This window comes from Bos taurus, chromosome 18 (genome assembly GCF_002263795.3).
Source record: "Bos taurus isolate L1 Dominette 01449 registration number 42190680 breed Hereford chromosome 18, ARS-UCD2.0, whole genome shotgun sequence".
NCBI classification, from domain to species: domain Eukaryota; kingdom Metazoa; phylum Chordata; class Mammalia; order Artiodactyla; family Bovidae; genus Bos; species Bos taurus.
The window spans coordinates 46,929,681-46,952,038 of record NC_037345.1 but is presented as its reverse complement, the minus strand read 5'-3'; the positions used below and the strand labels follow the sequence as shown (position 1 = coordinate 46,952,038).

Sequence of the window (22,358 nt, the reverse complement as noted above, 5' to 3'; positions counted from 1 at the left end):
ACACATACAGGTTTTCTCAGGGATTTGTAGGAGAGGAAGAAACTGTTTTCATTTTATTTCTTTCACACTTCACTGGTTTCAGAGAAAACAGTTTTATAAAATTTACTTCCAATACTGATAATTACAATAACTCAGAAACAGCATTGAAACCAGAGCGTTTTTTTCCTTTTAATAACTTCTTCATTTTCCCACTTAAAAAAAGAGTTCAAGATTACTAAAATAAATCAATACTAATGAACCCCAGTATTTTACCAACATTTTCCTTGAAGAAAAAAAGGAAATGTATATCTCCAAAAAGAATTTTCTGATGCTACACTAAGATGTGGGGAGAAGAAAACGTACTGGTGTTTCAACAGTATGAAGTGTCTGATGTAGGTTAAATTGTAAGCCACGATTAATGGCCTTCCCACATTCATATGGTTTCTTCCCAGAATGAATTCTTTGATGGTGTGAGAAGCTTGAATGATAGCTAAAGGCCTTTCCACATTCCTTACATTCAAAGGGCTTCTCACCAGTATGAATTCTCTGATGTTGAATAAGGTGTGAATGAAGTCTAAAAGCTTTACCACATATCACACATTCATGAGGTTTCTCACCAGTGTGAATTCTCTGATGTCTTCTGAGGTGTGAGCACTGTCTAAAAGTCTTTCCACATTCTTTACATTCATAGGGTTTCTCACCAGTATGAATCCTATGATGTAGAGTAAGTTGCAAGCCGTCACAAAAGGTCTTCCCACATTCACTACATTCATAAGGTTTTTTGCCAGAATGAATTTTCTGATGGTGAGAGAAGCTTGAATGATAGCTAAAGGCCTTTCCACATTCTTTACATTCATAGGGTTTCTCACCAGTATGAATTCTCTGATGTATTGTAAGGTGTGATCGATGCCTGAAAGTCTTCCCACATTCTTTACATTCATAGGGTTTTTCACCAGTATGGAGTCTCAGATGTTCAGTAAGTTGAAAGCCACGAATAAAAGCTTTCCCACACTGCTTACATTCATAGGGTTTTTCACCAGTGTGAAGTCTTTGATGTTGAGTAAGCTGTGATCGTTGCCTAAATGCCTTCCCACATTCCTTACATTCATAGGGTTTCTCACCAGTGTGAATTCTCTGGTGTAGAATAAGTTCTGAACCATAATTAAAGGTTTTCCCACATTCTTGACACTCATAAGGTTTCTTGTGAGTATGAAGTCTCTGATGTATGGTAATGGGAGAGCGATGCCTAAAAGTCATTTCACATTCTTTACATTCAAAGAGTTTCTTATCAGTACGGAGTGGCAGATGTTCAGTAAGTTGAAAGCCACAAATAAAAGCCTTCCCACATTGTTTACATTCATAGGGTTTTTCACCAGTGTGAAGTCTCTGATGTTGAATAAGTTGTGACAGCTGCATAAAGGACTTCTCACATTCCTTACATCCATCGGGTTTCTCACCAGTGTGAATTCTCTGATGTAGAATAAGTTCTGAGCCATAATTAAAGACCTTGCCACATTCTTTACATTTTTCACCATTATGAATTCTCAGATGTTGTTTACATTGTGAATAATAAATAAGGGCCTTCCAACATTCTTTACACTCATTGTACTTGTTACTATTTTGAATTCTCTGTTTAGTAAGGTATGATGTATCAACAGTTTCTGCACATTCCTTACAGTCAGAAAGTTTTTCTTTAGAATGAGCTTTGTGATAACTAAAGAATAAATGGTAACTGAAGTTTTTCCTGCATTCTTTACATTCAAAGATTTTCTGTCTATTATAAAATTCCTGAGTGAACAAAATATGTTGGCTAAAAATGGGCATGTGTTCATGGTTGATAACAAATTGCCTGAAATAGCCCTTCTGTTTTCCCTGTTGTCTCTCAAACTGATTTTTGCATGTCTGAATGTCTCTGAAAATGGATTTCTCAGGACTATGGTTTTTAAATGGGTCCATGATAGCCCACTGGGATGATTCTGTCTCATAAATGTTTCTTTTTGGAGATAACTTCTTGGGCTCACACTGGGACACCAAATCTGAAAGATAAAGAAGCACATTTTAATTGCTAGTTTTGTGATAGAAGAGAAATGAAATATCTCTGATAGAAAAGAGTGAAAGTGAAAGTCTCTCAGTCATGCCCAACTCTTTGCAACCCCATGGACTATACAGTCCATGGAATTCTCCAGGCCAGAATACTGGAGTGGGTACCCTTTCCCTTCTCCAGAGGATCTTCCCAACCCAGGGATCAAACCCAGGTCTCCCACATTGCACGTGGATTCTTTACCAGCTGAGCCACCAGGGAAGCCCAAAAATACTGGAGTAGGTAGCCTATCCCTTCTACAGGGGATCTTCCCGACCCAGGAATCAAACCAGGGTCTCCTGCATTGCAGGCAGATTCTTTACCAACTGAGCTATCAGAGAAGGCAGAAAAGAGAGATAATTGGAAATAATTCACATAAGAAATGAAAGGCTTAAGGGGCTCTTAAATACCATGATGTAACAATGAAAAGGGTAAGGTGAATGAAAAGAAATGAAAGCTCATCAGAGAAACGTGAGAGAGTTCATTAACAGGTCAGCGGTTCTCATATTTTGATCCACTTGAGAATCACCATGGGATTTTGTTGCAATTATGGATGTTTACAAAACATTCTAGATCACCTGAATCAGAATCTCTAAGAGTCTGTATGTTTTAACACTCCACCAGGCCAAAGTATTTTGTGATATCTGCTAGTTATTCTCAAATATCTATTATTTCCCTTTTATACACTGACTGAACCCATGGGTTTTAGTTGAGGACAGGCCGCCCAATATAAACATTGCCTGTCCCAGCACTCTGCAGCAGAATATGTCATGCAACTGGATTCTGCCTAAAGAAATGCAGTATTATACAGTACCTTCTGAGAACTTTCTTAAGAGTCAGCTGGCCCACCCCCTATATCTGTTATTTTCTTGCTTCCTCAGCAAAGCCAGCTGCAATGTGCATTTGATGTCATGTCTGGCACATGATGGTTCTGCAGAGCATAGTCAGCACTCTAGCCTGGGCTTTAATCCAAGAGAAAATTAGTCCACTATACAGTCTAAGCTACAATTATTTTTGGGTCTCTGTCACATACAGCCAAACCTATATCCAAACTAATAGAGCCTCTCATTAAATTGAAATTTTAAAACTCCAATTCTTTATCATGAATCTCACATAAGGCCTCTGATTAGCTTTAAAATCATGTTTTGAGTCTATTTCTGTTTTCTTCATTGTGTCATAAGACCATTAGTCTCTTGTAACAACTAGGATATTACAAATTCTTTCTTATCTTAGAGCTTTTCAGAGGTTGTTTCAGAAAAGAAAGTTGGAGGCCAACAGATACATAAAGCATTCAATTCTAACAATTTATTTTTCCATTTTCCTAATGGTGGTCATTTGCATTGTTTCCAGTTTCTGGCTGTTATGATTAGTACTGATATGAACATTCATGCATATTTCTTTTGGTGGAAATAGGACTCCTTTCTGTTAGGTGTTAAATTATCACATCAGAGGATATGCATTTGTTCAGCTCCATTTGACTTTATGCAACAGTTTTCTAATTTACAATTCCATCAAACTCTGAAAGAGTTCCTGTTCCTCATATCCTCACCAACACTTGTTACTGCCAATCTTCTTATATCTAAGCGTCCTGGCAGATGTGTTGTGATACTGCACTGTGGTTTAATTTTTAATTTCCCTGATGACAAACAAGATTGAACACTTTGCCATATATTTATTGGACAATTGGATATCTTCTTTAATAAATTACCTATCCAAGTACTTCATTCATTTTTATTAATTTAGGAGTAAGTACATATAAAATCCATCATTTTAACCACTTTGAAGTGTATAACTCAGTAACTTATAGTACACTCCCAATGTTCTGCAACCATCAGATCTCTAATTCCAGATTATTTTCATCACGCCAAAAAGAAACCTCACATCCACAGTCATGTTCTGTTCTCCTCTTCACCCCCATGCCCTGGAAACCACCAATCTGCTTTATGTCTCTATGAATTTGTCAAGAAATTTCATTAACATGTAATTATACAATATGGACCTTTTGTGTCTGTTCTCACTTACTATGTTCTCAGGGTTCAATGATGTTGTAGCATGTATCAGTACTTCATTTATGACTGAGTTATATTTCACTGTACAGATAAACCATATTTTGTTTCTCCATTCTTCAGTCGAGGGACATTTGGGTAGTTTTAGGGTTTAATTGTCTTTTTGAGTTATAGGGAGTCCTTAATATATTCTGGAAATATATATCCAACTACATAGTGCAACTATATATATAACCAACTACATAATGCAAGTATCTTGTCCCATTCTGAGGCTGGCCCCTTTGCTCTCTTAATACAATGTTTTGATAAACAGAAATTGTTAATTCTAAAACAGTCTGATTCCAAGGTCATAAAATACACTCATATCATCTTCTAGAAGTTTTTTTATATTTAGATCTATAATCCACCTACTGTGAAGCAGAAATCAAGATTCCTATTTTTCAATAGATATCAGCCCCCTTCATTGAAAAGACCGTCCTTTCCCTGATTCTGTCTTAGATCAAGTGACTTTGTATGTTAGTCATTTTCTCTGTAATCCACTCCAAGAAATATATCAACTCTCATAACTCTGTTGAAACATTCCTAGCTAAAGTCACTAACAAAATTACCAAAATCAGTGCTCAAATGCCAGTCATCACTCTATTTGACTCATTACTAGCATTTGACACAACTGATCAATCCAGTTGCTCCCTTTATACCATATTCTCCTGGTTACCCTCCTACATCTCTACTTATATTCAGTTCACCTTAATGCATTCTTTTCCACTTTCTGACCTCTAAATGTTGGAATGTCCCAGAAATCAGGCTCTGGTCAGCCTTTAATCTACACCCTTTCCCTTAATAACAGTCTGGCTTAAATACCAATCATATACTGCTAACTCTTAAATTTTACCACTACCTCTAAAAATATTTTTTAAATTGTGATAAAATACACACTACATAAAATTTACCATCTTACTACTTTTAAGTGTATAGTGTAGTAGTGTTAAATATGTGCACACTGTTATACAACCAATCCCCAGAACTTTTTCACCTTGCAGAACTGAAACTCTGTACCCATTAATAACTCCCCATTCTTCCCTCTTCCAGTTTCTGGCAATCACCAGTCTACTTTCTATTTCTATGGATTTTACTAGATACCTTATATCACTAGAGTCCTATAGTATTTGCTGTTGTTTTTTTTTTTTTTTCTATATGTGACTGGCTTATGTAACTTAGCATAATATCCTCAAGGTTCATTCATGTTGATCCACAGATCCACACAGGAAGCATTGCAGATCAGTGAGAAAAGAATTACTGAATCATATTAGAAAAAATAGCTATAGCTAGGGAAAAAAATTAACTTGGATCCCTACCATGCACTATAAATACATAAACTCTAAATGGAAAAACTGTAAGGCTTGTGATGAAAAACAATATATGCTGCTGCTGCTGCTGCTGCTAAGTCGCTTCAGTCATGTCTGACTCTGTTCGACCCCATAGACGGCAGCCCAACAGGCTCCCCCGTCCCTGAGATTCTCCAGGCAAGAACACTGGAGTGGGTTGCCATTTCCTTCTCCAATGCATGAAAGTGAAAAGTGAAAGGGAAGTCGCTCAGTTGTGTCCAACTCTAGCGACCCCATGGACTGCAGCCTACCAGGCTCCTCCGTCCATGGGATTTTCCAGGCAAAAGTACTAGAGTGGGGTGCCACTGCCTTCTCCGAAACAATATATATGTATACATAAAAAGGGATTCCCTGGTGGCTCAATGATAAGCAATCTCCTTGCAATGTAGGAGACACAGGTTCAATCCTTGAGTTGAGAAGATGCCCTACAAAAGGAAATGGCAACCCACTCCAGTATTGTTGCCTGTGAAATCCCATGGACAGAGGAGCCTTGGGGTCACAAAAGAGTTGGACACAATTTAATGACTAAACAGCAACAAACAACAACATAAATTTCTTAAACAAGACACAAAAGATACAAGTCTAACTAGAAAAAAGGTAACCTACAAGAAAAATGGGCAAAAGATCCGAATAGACACTTCACAGAAGAAACACCAGTGTTAAGTAAGTTATATGCAAGAATGCTCAAACTCATCAAGAATCAAGGAAACTCAAATTAAGATATGAGATACCATTTTATTCTCATCAGACTAAAATTTTAAATGTCTAAGAATTTGAAATGTTGTTAAGATGTTGAAGACCCAAAATTATTACACACTGCCAGTGGTAATGTAAATTAGTACCAACACGTAGAAAAACAATTTGTTATAATACAGAGTTGAAGATGTATATGTTTTATGACCTGGCAATTCCAGTTCTAGTAAATAACATACTATGTGCTTCAGGAGATGTGTAAGAATATTAATAGTACCACTGTATGCTGCTGTTGCTGCTGCTGCTAAGTCGCTTCAGTCGTGTCCGACTCTATGCGACCCCATAGAGGGGGCAAGAACACTGGAGTGGGTTGCCATTTCCTTCTCCAGTACATGAAAGTGAAAAAATAAAGTGAAGTCGCTCAGTCGTGTCTGACTCCTAGTGACCCCATGGACTGCAGCCCACCAGGCCCCTCCGTCCATGGGATTTTCCAGGCAAGAGTACTAGAGTGGGTTGCCACTGCCTTCTCCAACCACTGTATATAATAGCAAAAAATTATGAACAATCTAATTAACAACCAGGGAAGTCCATGTTCAAGGTCAGGAATTAACAACCTGGGAAGCCCACGTTCAAGGTCAGGAGGGGCAGCTGTGAGGAGATACCCCTAGTCCAGGGTAAGGAGCAGCGGCTGTGCTTTGCTGGAGCAGCCGTGAAGAGATACGCCACGTCCAAGGTAAGAGAAACCCAAGTAAGATGGTAGGTGTTGCAAGAGGGCATCAGAGGGCAGACACACTGAAACCATAATCACAGTAAACTAGCCAATCTGATCACACTGACCACAGCCTTGTCTAACTCAGCGAAACTAAGCCATGCCGTGTGGGGCCACCCAGGACGGGCGGATCAAGGGGGAGAGGTCTGACAGAATGTGGTCCACTGGAGAAGGGAATGGCAAACCACTTCAGTATTCTTGCCTTGAGAACCCCATGAACAGTATGAAAAGGCAAAATGACAGGATACTGAAAGAGGAACTCCCCGGGTCGGTCGGTTCCCAATATGCTACTGGAGATCAGTGGAGAAATAACTCCAGAAAGAATGAAAGGATGGAGCCAAAGCAAACACAATACCCACCTGTGGATGTGACTGGTGATAGAAGCAAGGTCCAATGCTATAAAGAGCAATATTGCATAGGAACCTGGAATAGGTTCAGGTCCATAAATAAAGACAAACTGGAAGTGGTCAAACAGGAGATGGCAAGAGTGAATGTTGACATTCTAGGAATCAGCAAACTAAAATGGACTGGAATGGGTGAATTTAACTCAGATGACCATTATGTCTACTACTGTGGGCAGGAATCCCTTAGAAGAAATGGAGTAGCGATCATGGTCAACAAAAGAGTCCGAAATGCAGTACTTGAATGCAATCTCAAAAATGACAGATCTCTGTTCGTTTCCAAGGCAAACCATTCAATATCACGGTAATCCAAGCCTATGCCCCAACCAGTAATGCTGAAGAAGCTGAAGTTGAACAGTTCTATGAAAACCTACAAGACCTTTTAGAACTAACACCCAAAAAAGATATCCTTTTCATTATAGGGGACTGGAATGCAAAAGTAGGAAGTCAAGAAAACCTTGGAGTAACCAGCAAATTTGGCCTTGAAGTACAGAATGAAGCAGGGCAAAGGCTAATAGAGTTTTGCCAAGAGAACGCACTGGTCATAGCAAACACCCTATTCCAACAACACAAGAGAAGACTCTACACATGGACATCACCAGATGGTCAACACCAAAATCAGATTGATTATATTCTTTGCAGCCAAAGATGGAGAAGCTCTATACACTCAGCAAAAAAGACCAGGAGCTGACTGTGGCTCAGATCATGAACTCCTTAGTGCCAAATTCAGACAAATTGAAGAAAGGAGGGAAAACCACTAGATCATTCAGGTATGACCTAAATCAAATCCCTTATGATTATACAGTGGAAGTGAGAAATAGATTTAAGGGACTAGATCTGATAGAGTGCCTGATGAGCTATGGAATGAGGTTCATGACACTGTACAGGAGACAGGGATCAAGACCTTCCCCATGGAAAAGAAATGCAAAAAAGCAAAATGGCTGTCTGAGGAGGCCTTACAATTAGCTGTGAAAAGAAGAGAAGTGAAAAGCAAAGGAGAAAAGGAAAGATATAAGCATCTGAATGCGAGTTCCAACGAATAGCAAGGAGAGATAAGAAAGCCTTCCTCAGTGATCAATGCAAAGAAATAGAAGAAAACAACAGAATGGGAAAGACTAGAGACCTCTTCAAGGTCTCTTCAAGACCTCTTCAAGAGATACCAAGGGAACATTTCATGCAAAGATGGGCTCAATAAAGGACAGAAATGGTATGGACCTAACAGAAGCAGAAGATATTAAGAAGTGGCAAGAATACACAGAAGAACTGTACAAAAAAGATCTTCATGACCCAGATAATCATGACGGTGTGATCACTCACCTAGAGCCACACATCCTGGAATATGAAGTCAAGTGGGCCTTAGAAAGCATCACTAGGAACAAAGCTACTGGAAGTGATGGAATTCCAGTTGAGCTATTCCAAATCCTGAAAGATGATGCCGTGAAAGTGCTGCACTCAATATGCCAGCAGATTTGGAAAACTCAGCAGTGGCCACAGGACTGGAAAAGGTCAGTTTTCATTCCAATCCCAAAGAATGCTCAAACTACCACACAATTGCACTCATCTCACACGCTAGTAAAGTAATGCTCAAAATTCTCCAAGCCAGGCTTCAACAATACGTGAACCGTGAACTTCCAGATGTTCAAGCTGGTTTTAGAAAAGGCAGAGGAACCAGAGATCAAATTGCCAACATCTGCTGAGTCATCAAAAAAGCAAGAGAGTTCCAAAAAAACATCTATTTCTGCTTTTTTGTTTATATCAAAGCCTTTGACTGCGTGGATCACAATAAACTGTGGAAGATTCTGAAAGAGATGGGAATACCAGGCCACCTCACCTGCCTCTTGAGAAACCTGTATGCAGGTCAGGAAGCAACAGTTAGAACTGGACATGGAACAACAGACTGGTTCCAAATAGGAAAAGGAGTACGTCAAGGCTGTATATTGTTACCCTGCTTATTTAACTTATATGCAGAGTACATCATGAGAAACGCTGGGCTGGAAGAAGCACAAGCAGGAATCAAAATTGCCAGGAGAAATATCAATAACCTCAGATATGCAGATAACACCACCCTTATGGCAGAAAGTGAAGAGTAACTAAAAAGCCTCTTGATGAAGGTGAAAGAGGAGAGTGAAAAAGTTGGCTTAAAGCTCAACATTCAGAAAACTAAGATCATGGCATCTGGTCCCATCACTTCATGGCAGATAGATGGGGAAACAGTGTCAGACTTTAGTTTTGGGGGCTCCAAAATCACTGCAGATGGTGATTGCAGCCATGAAATTAAAAGATGCTTACTCCTTGGAAGCAAAGTTATGACCAACCTAGATAGCATATTGAAAAGCAGAGACATTACTTTGCCAACAAAGGTCCGTGTAGTCAAAGCTATGGTTTTTCCAGTGGTCATGTATGGATGTGAGAGTTGGGCTGTAAAGAAAGCTGAGCACTGAAGAATTGATGCTTTTGCACTGTGGTGTTGGAGAAGACTCTTGAGAGTCCCTTGGACTGCAAGGAGATCCAACCAGTCCATCCTAAAGGAGATCAGTCCTGGGTGTTCATTGTAAGGACTAAGGCTAAAGCTGAAACTCCAATACTTTGGTCACCTCATGCGAAGAGTTGATTCATTGGAAAAGACTCTGATGCTGGGAGGGATTGGGGGCAGGAGGAGAAGGGGACGACAGAGGATGAGATGGCTGGATGGCATCACTGACTCGATGGACATGAGTTTGAATGAACTCTGGGAGTTGGTGATGGACAGGGAGGCCTGGCGTGCTGCGATTCATGGGGTCACAAAGAATCAGACACAACTGAGTGACTGAACTGAACTGAATTAACAACCAGAAAAATATGGAATGGAATATTATATAGCTGTGAAAATGAAATCAGGTATAAAGTAATTTGGGAAAATTTGTAAAACCATGTGGTACAAAATAACTAAATCACAGAAGACACATACTCATTATCATTTTTATAAAAGAAACAAGCAAAACACAATATAGTATATAAGGGCATACACAAATGTGGTAAACTAGTTTTTAAATAGAGTAACCATAACAGAATATAAAATAATGATTACCTCTGGGGATGTAGAAGGGGATAGAAATCAGGGAGAAACACACAGAATTGATGGTTCTACAGCATTGGTTCTTAACTAATTCAGACAGACAAGACCCTCAGATTAAACAGAATATTCCATTCTCTCTAGAAAACATTATGACAGGACCCAGAAAACTCAATGGTACTAGCTAATGGAGTATATACATTCCTCACTAATCTCCAAGCCAAGTTAGATGCTACCAGAAATCAATTGTATTTGTTCCCCTCCTCGTTTATACCAGTAGATGAAATGAGTGTGAAAACCAGGTGGAAAGATCAGGTAATGGCAATTACTTAAGAAAAATCATAAATTGAAACTTCAAAAAGAAAAAGTCTGGTGGTAGGGGAAACATGAAAACAAAGTACTCTGCCCTCACACTGTCTTTATGATCTTCCTCTTCTTTAGAGAAATCAACGCAAATATCAGAAAAATGGGAATTCTAAGGTTCATTTTAAAAAGATAATTTAAAATCTCAATCACATACACACCTATCATCAATTAATCTATGACAAGGGAGGGAAGGATATACAATGGAGAAAAGACCGTATCTTCAATAAGTGGTACTCAGAAAACTGGACAGCAACACATAAACCAATGGAGTTAGAATATTTCATCATACCATCATACCATGTACAAAAATAAACTGGAAATGGATTAAAGACCTAAAGGTAAGACCTGAATCCATAAAACTAGAAGAAAACAGGCAGAACACTCTTTGACATAAATCAAAGCAATACATTTTTGGATCTGACTCTAAAGGCAAAAGAAATAAAGGCAAAAATAAGCAAATGGGACCTAATTAAACTTAGCTTTTGCACAGCAAATGAAACCATCAACAAAATGAAAAGTTAACCCATTGAATGGGAGAAAGTATTTGCAAGTGATATGACCAATAGGGTAATATCCAAGATACATATCCAAAACATGCAGCTCATATAACTCAATACCAAAAAAACAAACAACTTGATTAAAAATGTGCAAAAGACATGAAAAAAAATTTTTCCAGAGAAGCAATACAGATGGTCAACAGACACAAGAAAAATGCTCAACATCTGTAATTATCAGAGAAATGAAAATAAAAACCATAATGAGGTATCACCTTACACCTGTCAGAATTGCTGTCATCAAAAAGTCTCCAAGAAACAAGTGTTGGCGGGGATGCGGAGAAAAGGGAACCCTTGTACACTGTTGGTGAGAATGCAAATTAGTGTAGCCACTAGGGGAAACAGTGTGGAGGTTCCTTAGAAAACTAAACACAGAACTACCATATGACCCAGCAATTCCCCTGCTGGGCATGTATCTAAAAATAAACACACACACACATGCCCACACACTAATTCTAAAAGCTACATGCACCCCAGTGTTCATAGCAGCATTGTTCACAACAGCCAAGATATGGAAGCAACCCAAATGTCCATCAGCAGATGAATGGGTAAAGAAGATGTAATAAGCAATGAAATATTCCTTAGCCATAAAGAAGAATTTACTGTTGTAAGTCAACTGCTGCTGCTACTGCTAAGTCATGTCAGTCATGTCCAACTCTGTGCGACCCCATAGATGGCAGCCCACCAGGCTCCCCCATCCCTGGGATTCTCCAGGCAAGAACACTGGAGTGGGTTGCCATTTCCTTCTCCATAGTAAGTCAACTATTCCTCAATAAAAGATAATAAAATAAAATATTTTAAAAGATACTAATTATACAAAGTAAATGGAATGAAAAATATAATAACTGTTATAAGAGACGCCCTGAATGGTCTCAAGAGTAGAGTGGAGATGACAGAGACCCTAGATTCAGTGAAATTAAAAACTGTATTAACCTGAACAACAAAGATAAAAAGACTTTTTTAAAAAGAGCCTCATTTCCTGTGGGACAGTAGCAAAAGATCCAACATTCATATCATCCAAGTCCCAGAAGGATAGAAAGACTGTGGGACTGAAAAAGTGTTCAAAGAAATAATGGTTGAAAACTTCCCAAGTTTCATACAAAACACAAATCTATAGAGTCAAGAAACTGAGAAAATTCCTAAATAGATAAATAGAAATCAAACCAAAACACATATTTCTGAAAACTAAACAAAGAAAAAAATATTTTAAAATAGTGAGGAATACCAATTCAAAAGACTGGATTTGTCATCTGAAACCATGTTGAGCAACAGGAAATGGCACAATACTTTTTAAGTGCTGAAAGAAAAGAACTGTCAACCTCAAATTCTACACACAATGAAACTATCTTTGAGGAATGAAGTAGAAATAAAGGCATTCTCAGACAAAAGAAAACTAAGAGAGTGTGTTATTACAAGTAGCCCTTACAGAATAGCTGAAAATCGCTCTCCAAATACAAAGAAAATAATAATAGAAGAAGGCGAGACCTTCAGAAAAGAAAGACAAGAATGGGAAAAAATAAAAGTAAACATAATAGACTATCCCACTCCACAGGTTTCTTTACCTTATTTTATGGTTGAAACAGAAATTCTAACAGTACCTTACATAGTGATCAATCTATGTAGAAGACATACTTTAAACAATCAAAAGAAAAAAATGGAAAGAGTAAAGGACCTAAATGCATGTAATCGTTCTACACTTCACTTGAAATGGTTAAATTTCACTGCCAGCAAGCTAAATAAATAAATAAATAAATGTGTGTGTGTGCATGTGTGAACAAACACTGAAATTAAAAAAGAAAAGAAGTATATTTTAAAAAAACACTATAAATCAAAATAGAACTCTAAAAATGTTTGAGTAACTCATAGGTGGTTGTTGTTTAGTCTCTAAGTTGTGTCCAAGTCTTTTGTGACCCGATGGACTGTAGCCCACCAGTCTCCTCTGTCCATGGGATTTCCCAGGCAAGAATATTGAAGTGGTTGTCATTTCCTTCTCCAGGGATCTTCCTGACCCAGGGATCTAACCAGGATCTCCTGTGTCTCTTGCATTGGCAGGTGGATTCTTTACCACTGAGGCATCAGGGAAGCCCAACTCACAGGTAAGCAAGATAAAAGAAACAAGAACAAGAAACAGGGGGAACCAGCAGAAGATAACAAAATGGCAGACTTAAGCCTAATACATCAATAATTATTTTAAGTGTACATGATCTACATCACCAATTAAAAGACAGAGATTGACACAATGGATAAATAACATGACCCAGTTACATGGTGACTGGGAGAAACTCATTTCAAAAATATGTATCATGTAAATAATCAAAAGAAAATAGAAATGCTGTATTAGTATCAGATACAGTAGATTTCAGAGTAAAGAAATTAATAAGCACTACTAACAGAGCTCCAAAACACATGAAGGAAAAACTGACAGAGCTGAGAGATATACACTAATCACAATTATAGCTGGGGACTCAAATATCTCAGCAACTGATAGAACTACTGGACAGAGAATCAGCAAGAATATGGAAGAAACAAACAAGACCATTAACAAATATGATGTAATCATCATTCATGGCACGTTACCCAACAACAGGAAAATACACAATGTTTTCAAACATACATTGAACATTCCCCAGGACAGACCATATTCTGGGTCATGAAGCAAATCTTGAATCTTAAAAGAATCAAAATCATATAGAATATGTTCTATGATATATAATAAATAATTTAACCTTACCTGAAGAAAGGTTTTTTTGTCTTCATCTGTCTCCTGCTATAACAAACTAACTGTGAGGATGATAACTTTTCAGTGAATTCTACGAATCCTTTTAGTGACTTATCAAATGTTACAGTGGTCTTGGGAACCCTTGAAAGTGCAACTTTTTAAAAAAAGTATTTTGGCTACACCACATGGCATGTGGGATCCTAGTTCCTCAACCAGGGACTGAACCCACACCCTCTGCATTGGAAAGCAGATTCTTAATCACTGGACCACCAGGGAGTCCCTTGAAAGTAGAATTGATGTCAGAAGTGAGGGAAGACTCTTGTAGATAGCCTCCTCTAACTTTCACATGAGACCAGAATAAAATCAAACCATAAAAGAAAGACAAGAAAATCTCCAAACACCTCCAAATAACGTTTCTAAACAATCCAAAAGTGAAATAAAAAATCTCAAAGAAAAAAATTTTTGAAGGATTATAAGGACATGTATGTCCTTTATATACATGGATATTATATATACATATACATTTATATATATATATAAAATCCATCATACGGATAATAAGAATACCACATATAACTTACACTCATGACTTTGACAACTTAGAGGAAATGAAGCAATTCTTTGAAAATCACAAACTAGCAAAACTACCAAAGATGAAACAGGAAATCTGAATAGTCCTATTAAAGTGAAAGAAAGAAAGAAAGTGAAAATCACCCAGCTGGGTCTGACTCTTTGCCATCCATGGATATATAGTCCATGGAATTCTCCAGGCCAGAATACTGGAGTGGGTAAGCCATTCCTTTCTCCAGGTGATCTTCCCAATCCAGGGATTGAACCCAGATCTCCCACATTGCAGGTGGATTCTTTACCAGCTGAGCCACCAGCAAAGTCCTATAACTATTATATTAATACAAACTGAATTTATAATTTAAAAGAGGCTAAAAAATAAATCCAGATCCAAATGGTTTCACTGGAGAATTTTACCAAACCTTTACAGAATGTTTTACACAATTTCTTCCAGAAAAAGATGAAAGGGGAATACTTGTCAACTTACTTTATGAAGCCACTATTATTCTTACACCAAAATTAGGCAAAGGCAGCACACATACATGCACACACAAAAAAACTACAGGCCAATATCTCCCATCAACTTACATGAAAAAATCTTCAATTAAATTTTACCAACCAAAACCAAAAGTGAATAAAAAAATAATATGTATCATGATCAAGTGGAATACTCAAGGTAAGGCTGATTCAATATTTCAAGATGAAATTTTTTAAAAAGAAATCACCACACCTATGCAAAAGGAAAGGCCTCACCAGGTATAAAAAAATAATTAAAATAACATCTAAATGAAAGCAAAACACTTAGGAGAATATATATTACTTTTCCATGTTCCCCCTCTGTATTAATTTCCAAGAGCTGATCTAACGAAGTACCACAACTAGGTGGCTTCAAATAACAGAAACAACTCTTCTCATAGCTCTGGAGTACTGTGAGTTACAGACATCATCAAAGACCTCTGACTTGTGGAATGAACCTGGTCTTGTGGAATGAACCTTATGACCTCATGAATGACCGTATACTTTCCTAAGGTCTTAGGACCAATCATTCCTTTCCAATCATTCCTCTACCATCTCTATCTCCTCAATGTAGTCATTTTCTTTACTTTTCACAATTTCTTATTAATTTAAGTTTTCCTAAATATTCTATTAGAATATATATTCATATGTTCTTGATCCACTACTAGATTGAAAATATCTTTATAACATTTATTTTTATTTATTTATTTTTTAAAGCTAAATGATTTTTTAAAATATTTCTTTATCTATTTGTTTATTTGGCTGTGCCAGGTCTTAGTTGCAGCAGGTGAGACCTTTTAGTTGCAGCATGTGGGATCTAGTTCCCCCGCCCCACTCTGACTAGGGATTGAAGCTTGTCCCCCTGCACTGGGAATGTGGAGTCCTAGTCACTGAACTACCAGGGAAGACCCATCCTTAGGATGTTTAAAAATTGTATTCTCATCTCCTAGTAAAAAGAACTTGCATGAATTAAAAAAAATAATACTCTATTGATTACACCTTTTTAATTTGTCTTTTCTGACCACCTGTCCTTTGGTGTCATATCCTAGAAATTACTGCCAAATCCAAAGTTATGAAACATTTCCCCCAATATTTTCTTCTAGGTGGTTTATAGTTTTGGGTCTTAGATTTACTTGTTTGACCCATTTTGAGTTAATTTTTGTATATAGTGTAAGGTAGGGATACAATTTTATTCCTTTGCATGTGGGGTATTCAGTTTCCCCAAAACCAAGAGTACAGTCTTTTGCCTCATAGAATGGTCTTGGCACTCTTATCTAAAATCATCTTGTCATATATCTGAGGGTTTACTTCTAGACTCTCTTCTACTCCATTCATCTATATATCTGTCTTTATGGCAGTACAACACTGTTTGATTACTATAACATTGTAATAAGTTTTTAAACCAGATTTTCCCTAATTAGTCTGTCTAAAATAACTTTACCAGCCCAACAGTCTGACCAGTTGGCCTACTCCTTGCAACAACTTCCTGCTCACTCACCTGGGCACCGTTCTCTTGTCACCTCCCTCATAACCATCCAGGGCTCCTTCCCTTGCTCCAGTGAAGTGATCACAGCTGGCTTAGAAATAGAAAGTCCTGGTTATAAGAAAAGAAATGGAGATGAGGTTGAAATTAAAGTATTCAAATGTTGTGTTTCAGAATTTATTTTAAAAAGCCTATAGGACAAGAAGATACTTAATAAGGTCTAGAGAAGAAAGAAGAGTCCAATTCTCATATACAGATAAACTCAGGATCATAAGAAACAAATAATGTTTAAGGTAAAATGTTATTTAAATTATATAAGCTTTCTCTTCTTATTTTCCTTTGAGAAAAAAAAGGAGTTTCGGAAATACTTATTCTCAGATATTTTTCCATGGTAAATGTAAAATTCTTAGAATGTAATTTCCAAATGCAAATTGTTTAAAAGAGAGTACAGACTTTACAGTAAATGGAATAGTGTTCCTTTGAATGTAAATGTAAGTGATATATTTTGATTCGGTCCATTACACTAATTGAGAAGGTTAATGAGCTTTGCACCCAGGACCCATGTGTTCAACTTTATCTGCGCTAGAACATTGGCATGTTTGGTACACTGCAAGTGAAACAAAAGACAAAGCCTGGTTTCTTTGACCATGCTATGCTATAATGGTATCGAATTTTAATTCTGCTCCTTAATTTTTAAGGAAGAAAGTCAATCATAAGAAATGCCAGAGAAAAGTATGAGGACAGAGAAAATGAAGGTGTAACTCCATCCAACTGTGCTCACTTCTACACAAAGTGAAAATTCATCTTGTTATTTGAAAGGCAGCCCTAAAATTCATAGTACAGAAAGCAGAAACTCCAAGAAACAGATTCTGAATTATTAGAGACCGATAACTTTACCCAGTGAAACCAGGTTGCTATAGTTCTCCAACATCACATCTTTGTACAAATTCCTCTGCGCAGGGTTCAGGCATTCCCATTCCTCCTGAGAGACGTCTATAGCCACATCTTTGAACATCACCAACCCCTAAAATGGCAAATCACAGTACTATTTTTGAAATTATAAGAAACATTTTTCAAAAGGAAAAAGCAGTGCTAAAGAAGTCAATGCAGGAAAGGGATGATACAGTGAGTATACAGGCTGGAAGCTTGTGTGGGTTGAAAATGAATTTAGTGAGACTGAAGAAGAATGCCCACATACTCTTAAACAATTCAGTTTCTGCACACACATCCTCTTGCATAGGGTGGAAAACTGTTAATCACTCATCTAGAAATTAAGAAAATAAAGAGAGGTTTCCAACTAAGATAAATAGTTGAAAGTTTTTAAATTTTTCCATAATAACTTATGACAATCTCCATCTTCCGAAAAGGGACCTGAAGATTTTTCTTCCCCATTATGACTAAGTATTTTTTAATGCAAATTTTTTAGTAAACATCCAGTGCAGACTATATTTTCCAAAGATGGACAGAGTATATCTCCCACCTCATTTTGTCTTTTTCAACATGATCTTGATACAATAGCCCACTCACCAGCAGGCCAATAGCAGCTTTCGGGACCATGTCAGGAACTGCTCCCATCCACCAGCATGCTGACACCAGATCTAGGACCTAGCCTCACAACTACCTACTTCAGAACCTAGCTCTGCCCCCTCACCGTGCCAGTGGGCCAACATTAGTTCTGAGATCCTCTGAGGCCCCATTGCCAGCAGTCTCATGATCCAGCTCTGCCAACCAGTGCCCATCAGCCTCTGCATAAGACAGGGCCATGAATTTCCCTGATAGTCCAGTCCAGTGGCTAAGACTCCACGCTCTCAGTGCAGGGGTCCGGCATTCAACCCCTGGTCAGGGAACTGGATCCCACGTGCCACAACTAAGACCCAGCACATCCAAATAAATAAATAGATATAGATGTTTTAAAGGGCTTGTTAGACAACCAGACCACAAGCCAGCCACGCCTACCAGACTGCTCACAGTAGTCAGCCTCCCACAACAGAAGTACCCACACAGTCCAAATACAGGGCACTCCTAGAGCATATAGCTCTAGTGACCAGAGTGGGGAGCACTGCTGAAACACAGAGGACACCTCCTACAAGACCACTTCTCCAAGGTTGGAAAAGGTAACCAACCTATCAGAAAAAAGAAATTAAAAACAGTAAACTGAGGAAAATGAGGTGACAGAGAAATATCCTCCAAGTGAAGGAACAAGATAAAACCCCAGAAGAAGAACTAAGTGAAGCAGAGATAAGCAATCTACCCTATAAGGAGTTCAAGATCTGTGTGTCACATACAGCCCCCATGACGTTCTTTTTTCTTAACTTACTTATAACCCTTCTGAAATGCAAAACCATTCTCAGGTTGAAGGCCATACAAAAAAAGGCTGTGAGCTGCATTTGGCCAGTATGCCACAATTTGCTAACCCCTGTCTAGATACTTGAAGGCAGCAATTGTCAGACTGGGTAAAAGTAGAATCCAACTATGTGCTGCTATATGAGATACACATAAAATAGGTTAAAATAAAAGGATGGTGGGACTTCCCTGGTAGCCCAGTGGTAAAGAATCTGCCTTGCAGTTCAGGGGACATGGGTTTGATCCCTGGCTGGGGAACTAAGATTCAGCATGCCAGTGAGCAACTAAGCCCCGCTTTGTGGCAAACACTGAGCCCTTGTGCCACAACTAGTGAGTCCATGCACCACATCGAAAGATCCCACAAGATGCAACAAAGATTCTGTGCGCTGAAACTGAGACCCAACACAGCTAAATAAATAATTTTTAATAGGGATGAAAAAAATAGATGCTATGAAAAAAACAATAAAAAAAAGCTAAAGTATTTATGTTAAAGAGAACAGAATTCAAGACAAGAATACTGTATTATCAGGAACATCTCATGATCAAGGAATCCATGTGTCAAGAGGATATAACATGTACCTAATAACACAGCTTCAGATTACTATAAAGCAAAAATTAACAGAACTGTAACAGACAGAGCCACAATTATATCTAGAGGTTTCAACAGTCTTCTCTCAGTAATTGACAGACCAAGTAGCAACAACAACAAAAATCAGTAAAGATACAGAAGAGTTGATCACCACTACAGACAAAACTGATAAACACTCTACCAAAAGACAGTATAATACCCCTTTTTTTAAACTGCACATGGAACCTTCACCAAATTGTCCACAATTCAGGCCATAAGACAAATCTCAATAAACTTAAAAGGACAGAAATGACAGAGTACATCTCTTGACCACCACAGAATTAAAAATGAACTATCAGAAAGATCTAAAAAAGCCACCCCCCCAATATTTGGAAGTTAAAGAGCACTCTTCTAAACAACTCATGGATGGAAGAAGAGAATTTTAAGCTAGAAAAATAAGATAAAATTAAATCTAGAATATACAGAGTGAAGGAAAGAATAAGTAAGATCAGTAATCAGTGAACAGCAAGGGCAAACTAGGGAGAAACTAAAACTAAAAGCTGGTTCTTTGGAAAGAACAATAAAATTGATATACTGATCAAGAAAAGAAGGTATAAATTATCAATATCAGGAATTTAAAAGGGTGCATTACTATAGATCTGACAGGCATTAAAATGATGATAAGGGAATATTACAAACAACTTTATGCCAAAAAATTTGACATCTAAGTTGAAATAAGTTAATTCCCTGAAAGGCACAAATTACTAAACTAATTCAAGAAAAAATAAAATACCAGAGCTATTTATCTATTAAAGAAATTAAAGTCTCCCCATGAAGAAAACTGTAAACTCAGATGGTATATTAGTTTTCTACTGCTACTGCACATCACCACAAATGCAGTAGCTTCAAAGAACACATTTACTGTCTGATGGTCAGAAGTCCAACAAGGGTTTTACTAGACTAAATCAAGGTTTTGGCAGGACTATGGAGAGAGGTTTGGCAGCTCTCTCCAGTTCAATTTCCTTGCCTTTTCTAGCTTCTAGAGGTTACTTACATTCCTTGGCTTATGGCCCCCTTCCTCCATCTTCAAAGTTCAGTAATGTATTTTTTTAAAACAGAAGCATACATATTCCATACTTACATCCTCTTTTAACCCTGACTCTTCAGATAAACCAAGAGAATCTTCCCATCTTAAAAGCATTAATTCAATCATTTCTACAAAGTCTCCTTTGCCATATAAGGTAACATGTTCACAGGTTCTAGGATTAGCATGTAGACAGTTTTTTTGGAGGGGAGTCATTATTCTGCCTACCACAGATGCTTTTTGCCGGTAAAAACTATCTGACAATTAAGAAAGAAATAATACCAATTCTATTTAAAAAAAAAACTTTAAGAAAATATGGAGGAGGATGCATGGCAGCATCACTTACCCACTCACTGGCAAGTTGTATGATATTCAGTTAGGTAACAATATCAGGATAAAGAATGCAAATATGCAAAAAAAAAAAAAAGAATGCAAATATGCATAGGACCTATAAAGGAAAAAAAAAGGACTACTTCAATGAGGAACAAAACACCAACTTACATGGGCCATGGCTTTTTTTTTTTAGAATTCAGAGTATTTATTAGTCTTCTTGTTTCCACTTTAGAAGAAATTCACAGTCCAAAGAAAGTGTTGCTGAATAAGAGGGTTCAAAAAAAAAAAAAAAAATGAGATGATCTTGTCTCTGAGCTCCCAATGTGCTAATTTAGAACATTTCTCTCATTTTATGTCTCCTATTTCCAGATCCCAAATACACATACATAAAAGATCACAGAGAAGCTGGACAAATTCCAACCTTACTCAAAGCAAGGAGGGAATCCAGCTATCGATTCAAGAAGGACTGTGCCCAGGCCCTTAGCAGGAGGACCATTTCTCTGCAGCTGGGGTCCTGGCTATAAAGTAAGAGGAAAGAGAAAGCAGTGATACAAGGATACAGATCCTAGGAAAGGATAGAAACTAAAATTGGCCCCTAGGCAGGCAACACTCACTCCATTGATAACTCACTTTTGTGTTAAGCACTGGAGTCTGGGCACTGGAGGTGGGGGTGCCCTGACAAAGGCAGCATAGAATATGCTTTAGTGAGACTCAAGTTAATACAGGCATCGTAAAGTCCTGTCTTTACAGGAGTAGATATTCTCTCAGGGAGATCTTCAACCGAACCCCTCCGTCCCGATGTTAAACCTAGAACTGCAGAAATGAAGCTCTGTCCCAGACACAACCAAACTCCCACCCGGTCACAGAATTAAAAGCCCCATTGGGCTTCCCTGGTGGCTCAGTTGGTCAAGAATCTGCCTTCAAAGCGGGAGACCCCGGTTGGATCCCTGGGTCAGGAAGATCCCCTGGAGAAGGGCATGGCCACCCAGTCCAGTATTCTTGCCTGGAGAACTCCGTGGACAGAGGAGACTGGTAAGCAAGTCCATAGGGTTGCAGAGTCCGACACTACTGAGCGACTAACACTGGGTTCCATTTCACTAGGTAACAACAGCACCGTCTTCTGAAGGGAGATCTCAAGCCCCACAGTGTCACCTACCTCACATCAGAGCCAATGGGTCCCACATTTTGCACCTGTCACGGCCTCATCACCACACACACACCCGCCTCGTTACGGCCACAAACGCTCACACGCACTTTTTACACGCAGGCTACACACGCCCAGTGTGAGCCAGAGGGTGGGGGCTTCCTCACTGCGAGTGCCCGCCGTGCCCAAACTCCGATTACCACTAGGAGGGCGACGACTGCGAGGAGGACTTCGGAGGGGAACTAGAGATGAACCAAAGATCAAAGTTCTTTTCAAAAGCCACCCAGGGACTGTGGGAAATGTAGTTCAAGGCCGC

General features: G+C 38.3%; 2 protein-coding genes across 5 annotated transcripts in view; one reads left to right on the top strand and one right to left on the bottom strand.

The window, feature by feature from the left end:
• ZNF382 (zinc finger protein 382) overlaps positions 1 to 13,977 on the top strand; it is an 82,660-nt gene extending 68,683 nt beyond the window's left edge. The window contains exon 5 of the mRNA XM_059876725.1: positions 13,338 to 13,977. Coding sequence (XP_059732708.1) covers positions 13,338 to 13,453 — 116 coding nt within the window. The 3' untranslated portion in view covers positions 13,454 to 13,977. The remainder of the gene's footprint in view (positions 1 to 13,337) is intronic.
• Positions 10 to 22,334, bottom strand: ZNF461 (zinc finger protein 461). Of its 4 annotated transcripts, none has more exons than XM_010814882.4 (5): positions 22,055 to 22,334; positions 21,067 to 21,159; positions 17,468 to 17,615; positions 16,586 to 16,681; positions 10 to 2,015 (listed from the first exon to the last, which is right to left on the bottom strand). In XM_010814882.4, exons 3-5 carry the CDS (start codon positions 17,583 to 17,585, stop codon positions 316 to 318), a joined length of 1,914 nt encoding a protein of 637 aa, XP_010813184.2. In that variant the 5' UTR covers positions 17,586 to 17,615; positions 21,067 to 21,159; positions 22,055 to 22,334; the 3' UTR covers positions 10 to 315. The 4 variants fall into 4 exon arrangements, with proteins under 4 accessions (XP_010813184.2, XP_010813181.2, XP_010813183.2 ...); XM_010814879.4 differs by having other exon boundaries at positions 17,468 to 17,594; positions 22,055 to 22,333; XM_010814881.3 differs by lacking the exon at positions 21,067 to 21,159 and having other exon boundaries at positions 17,468 to 17,594; positions 22,055 to 22,333.
• Positions 22,335 to 22,358: the final 24 nt, after the last annotated feature.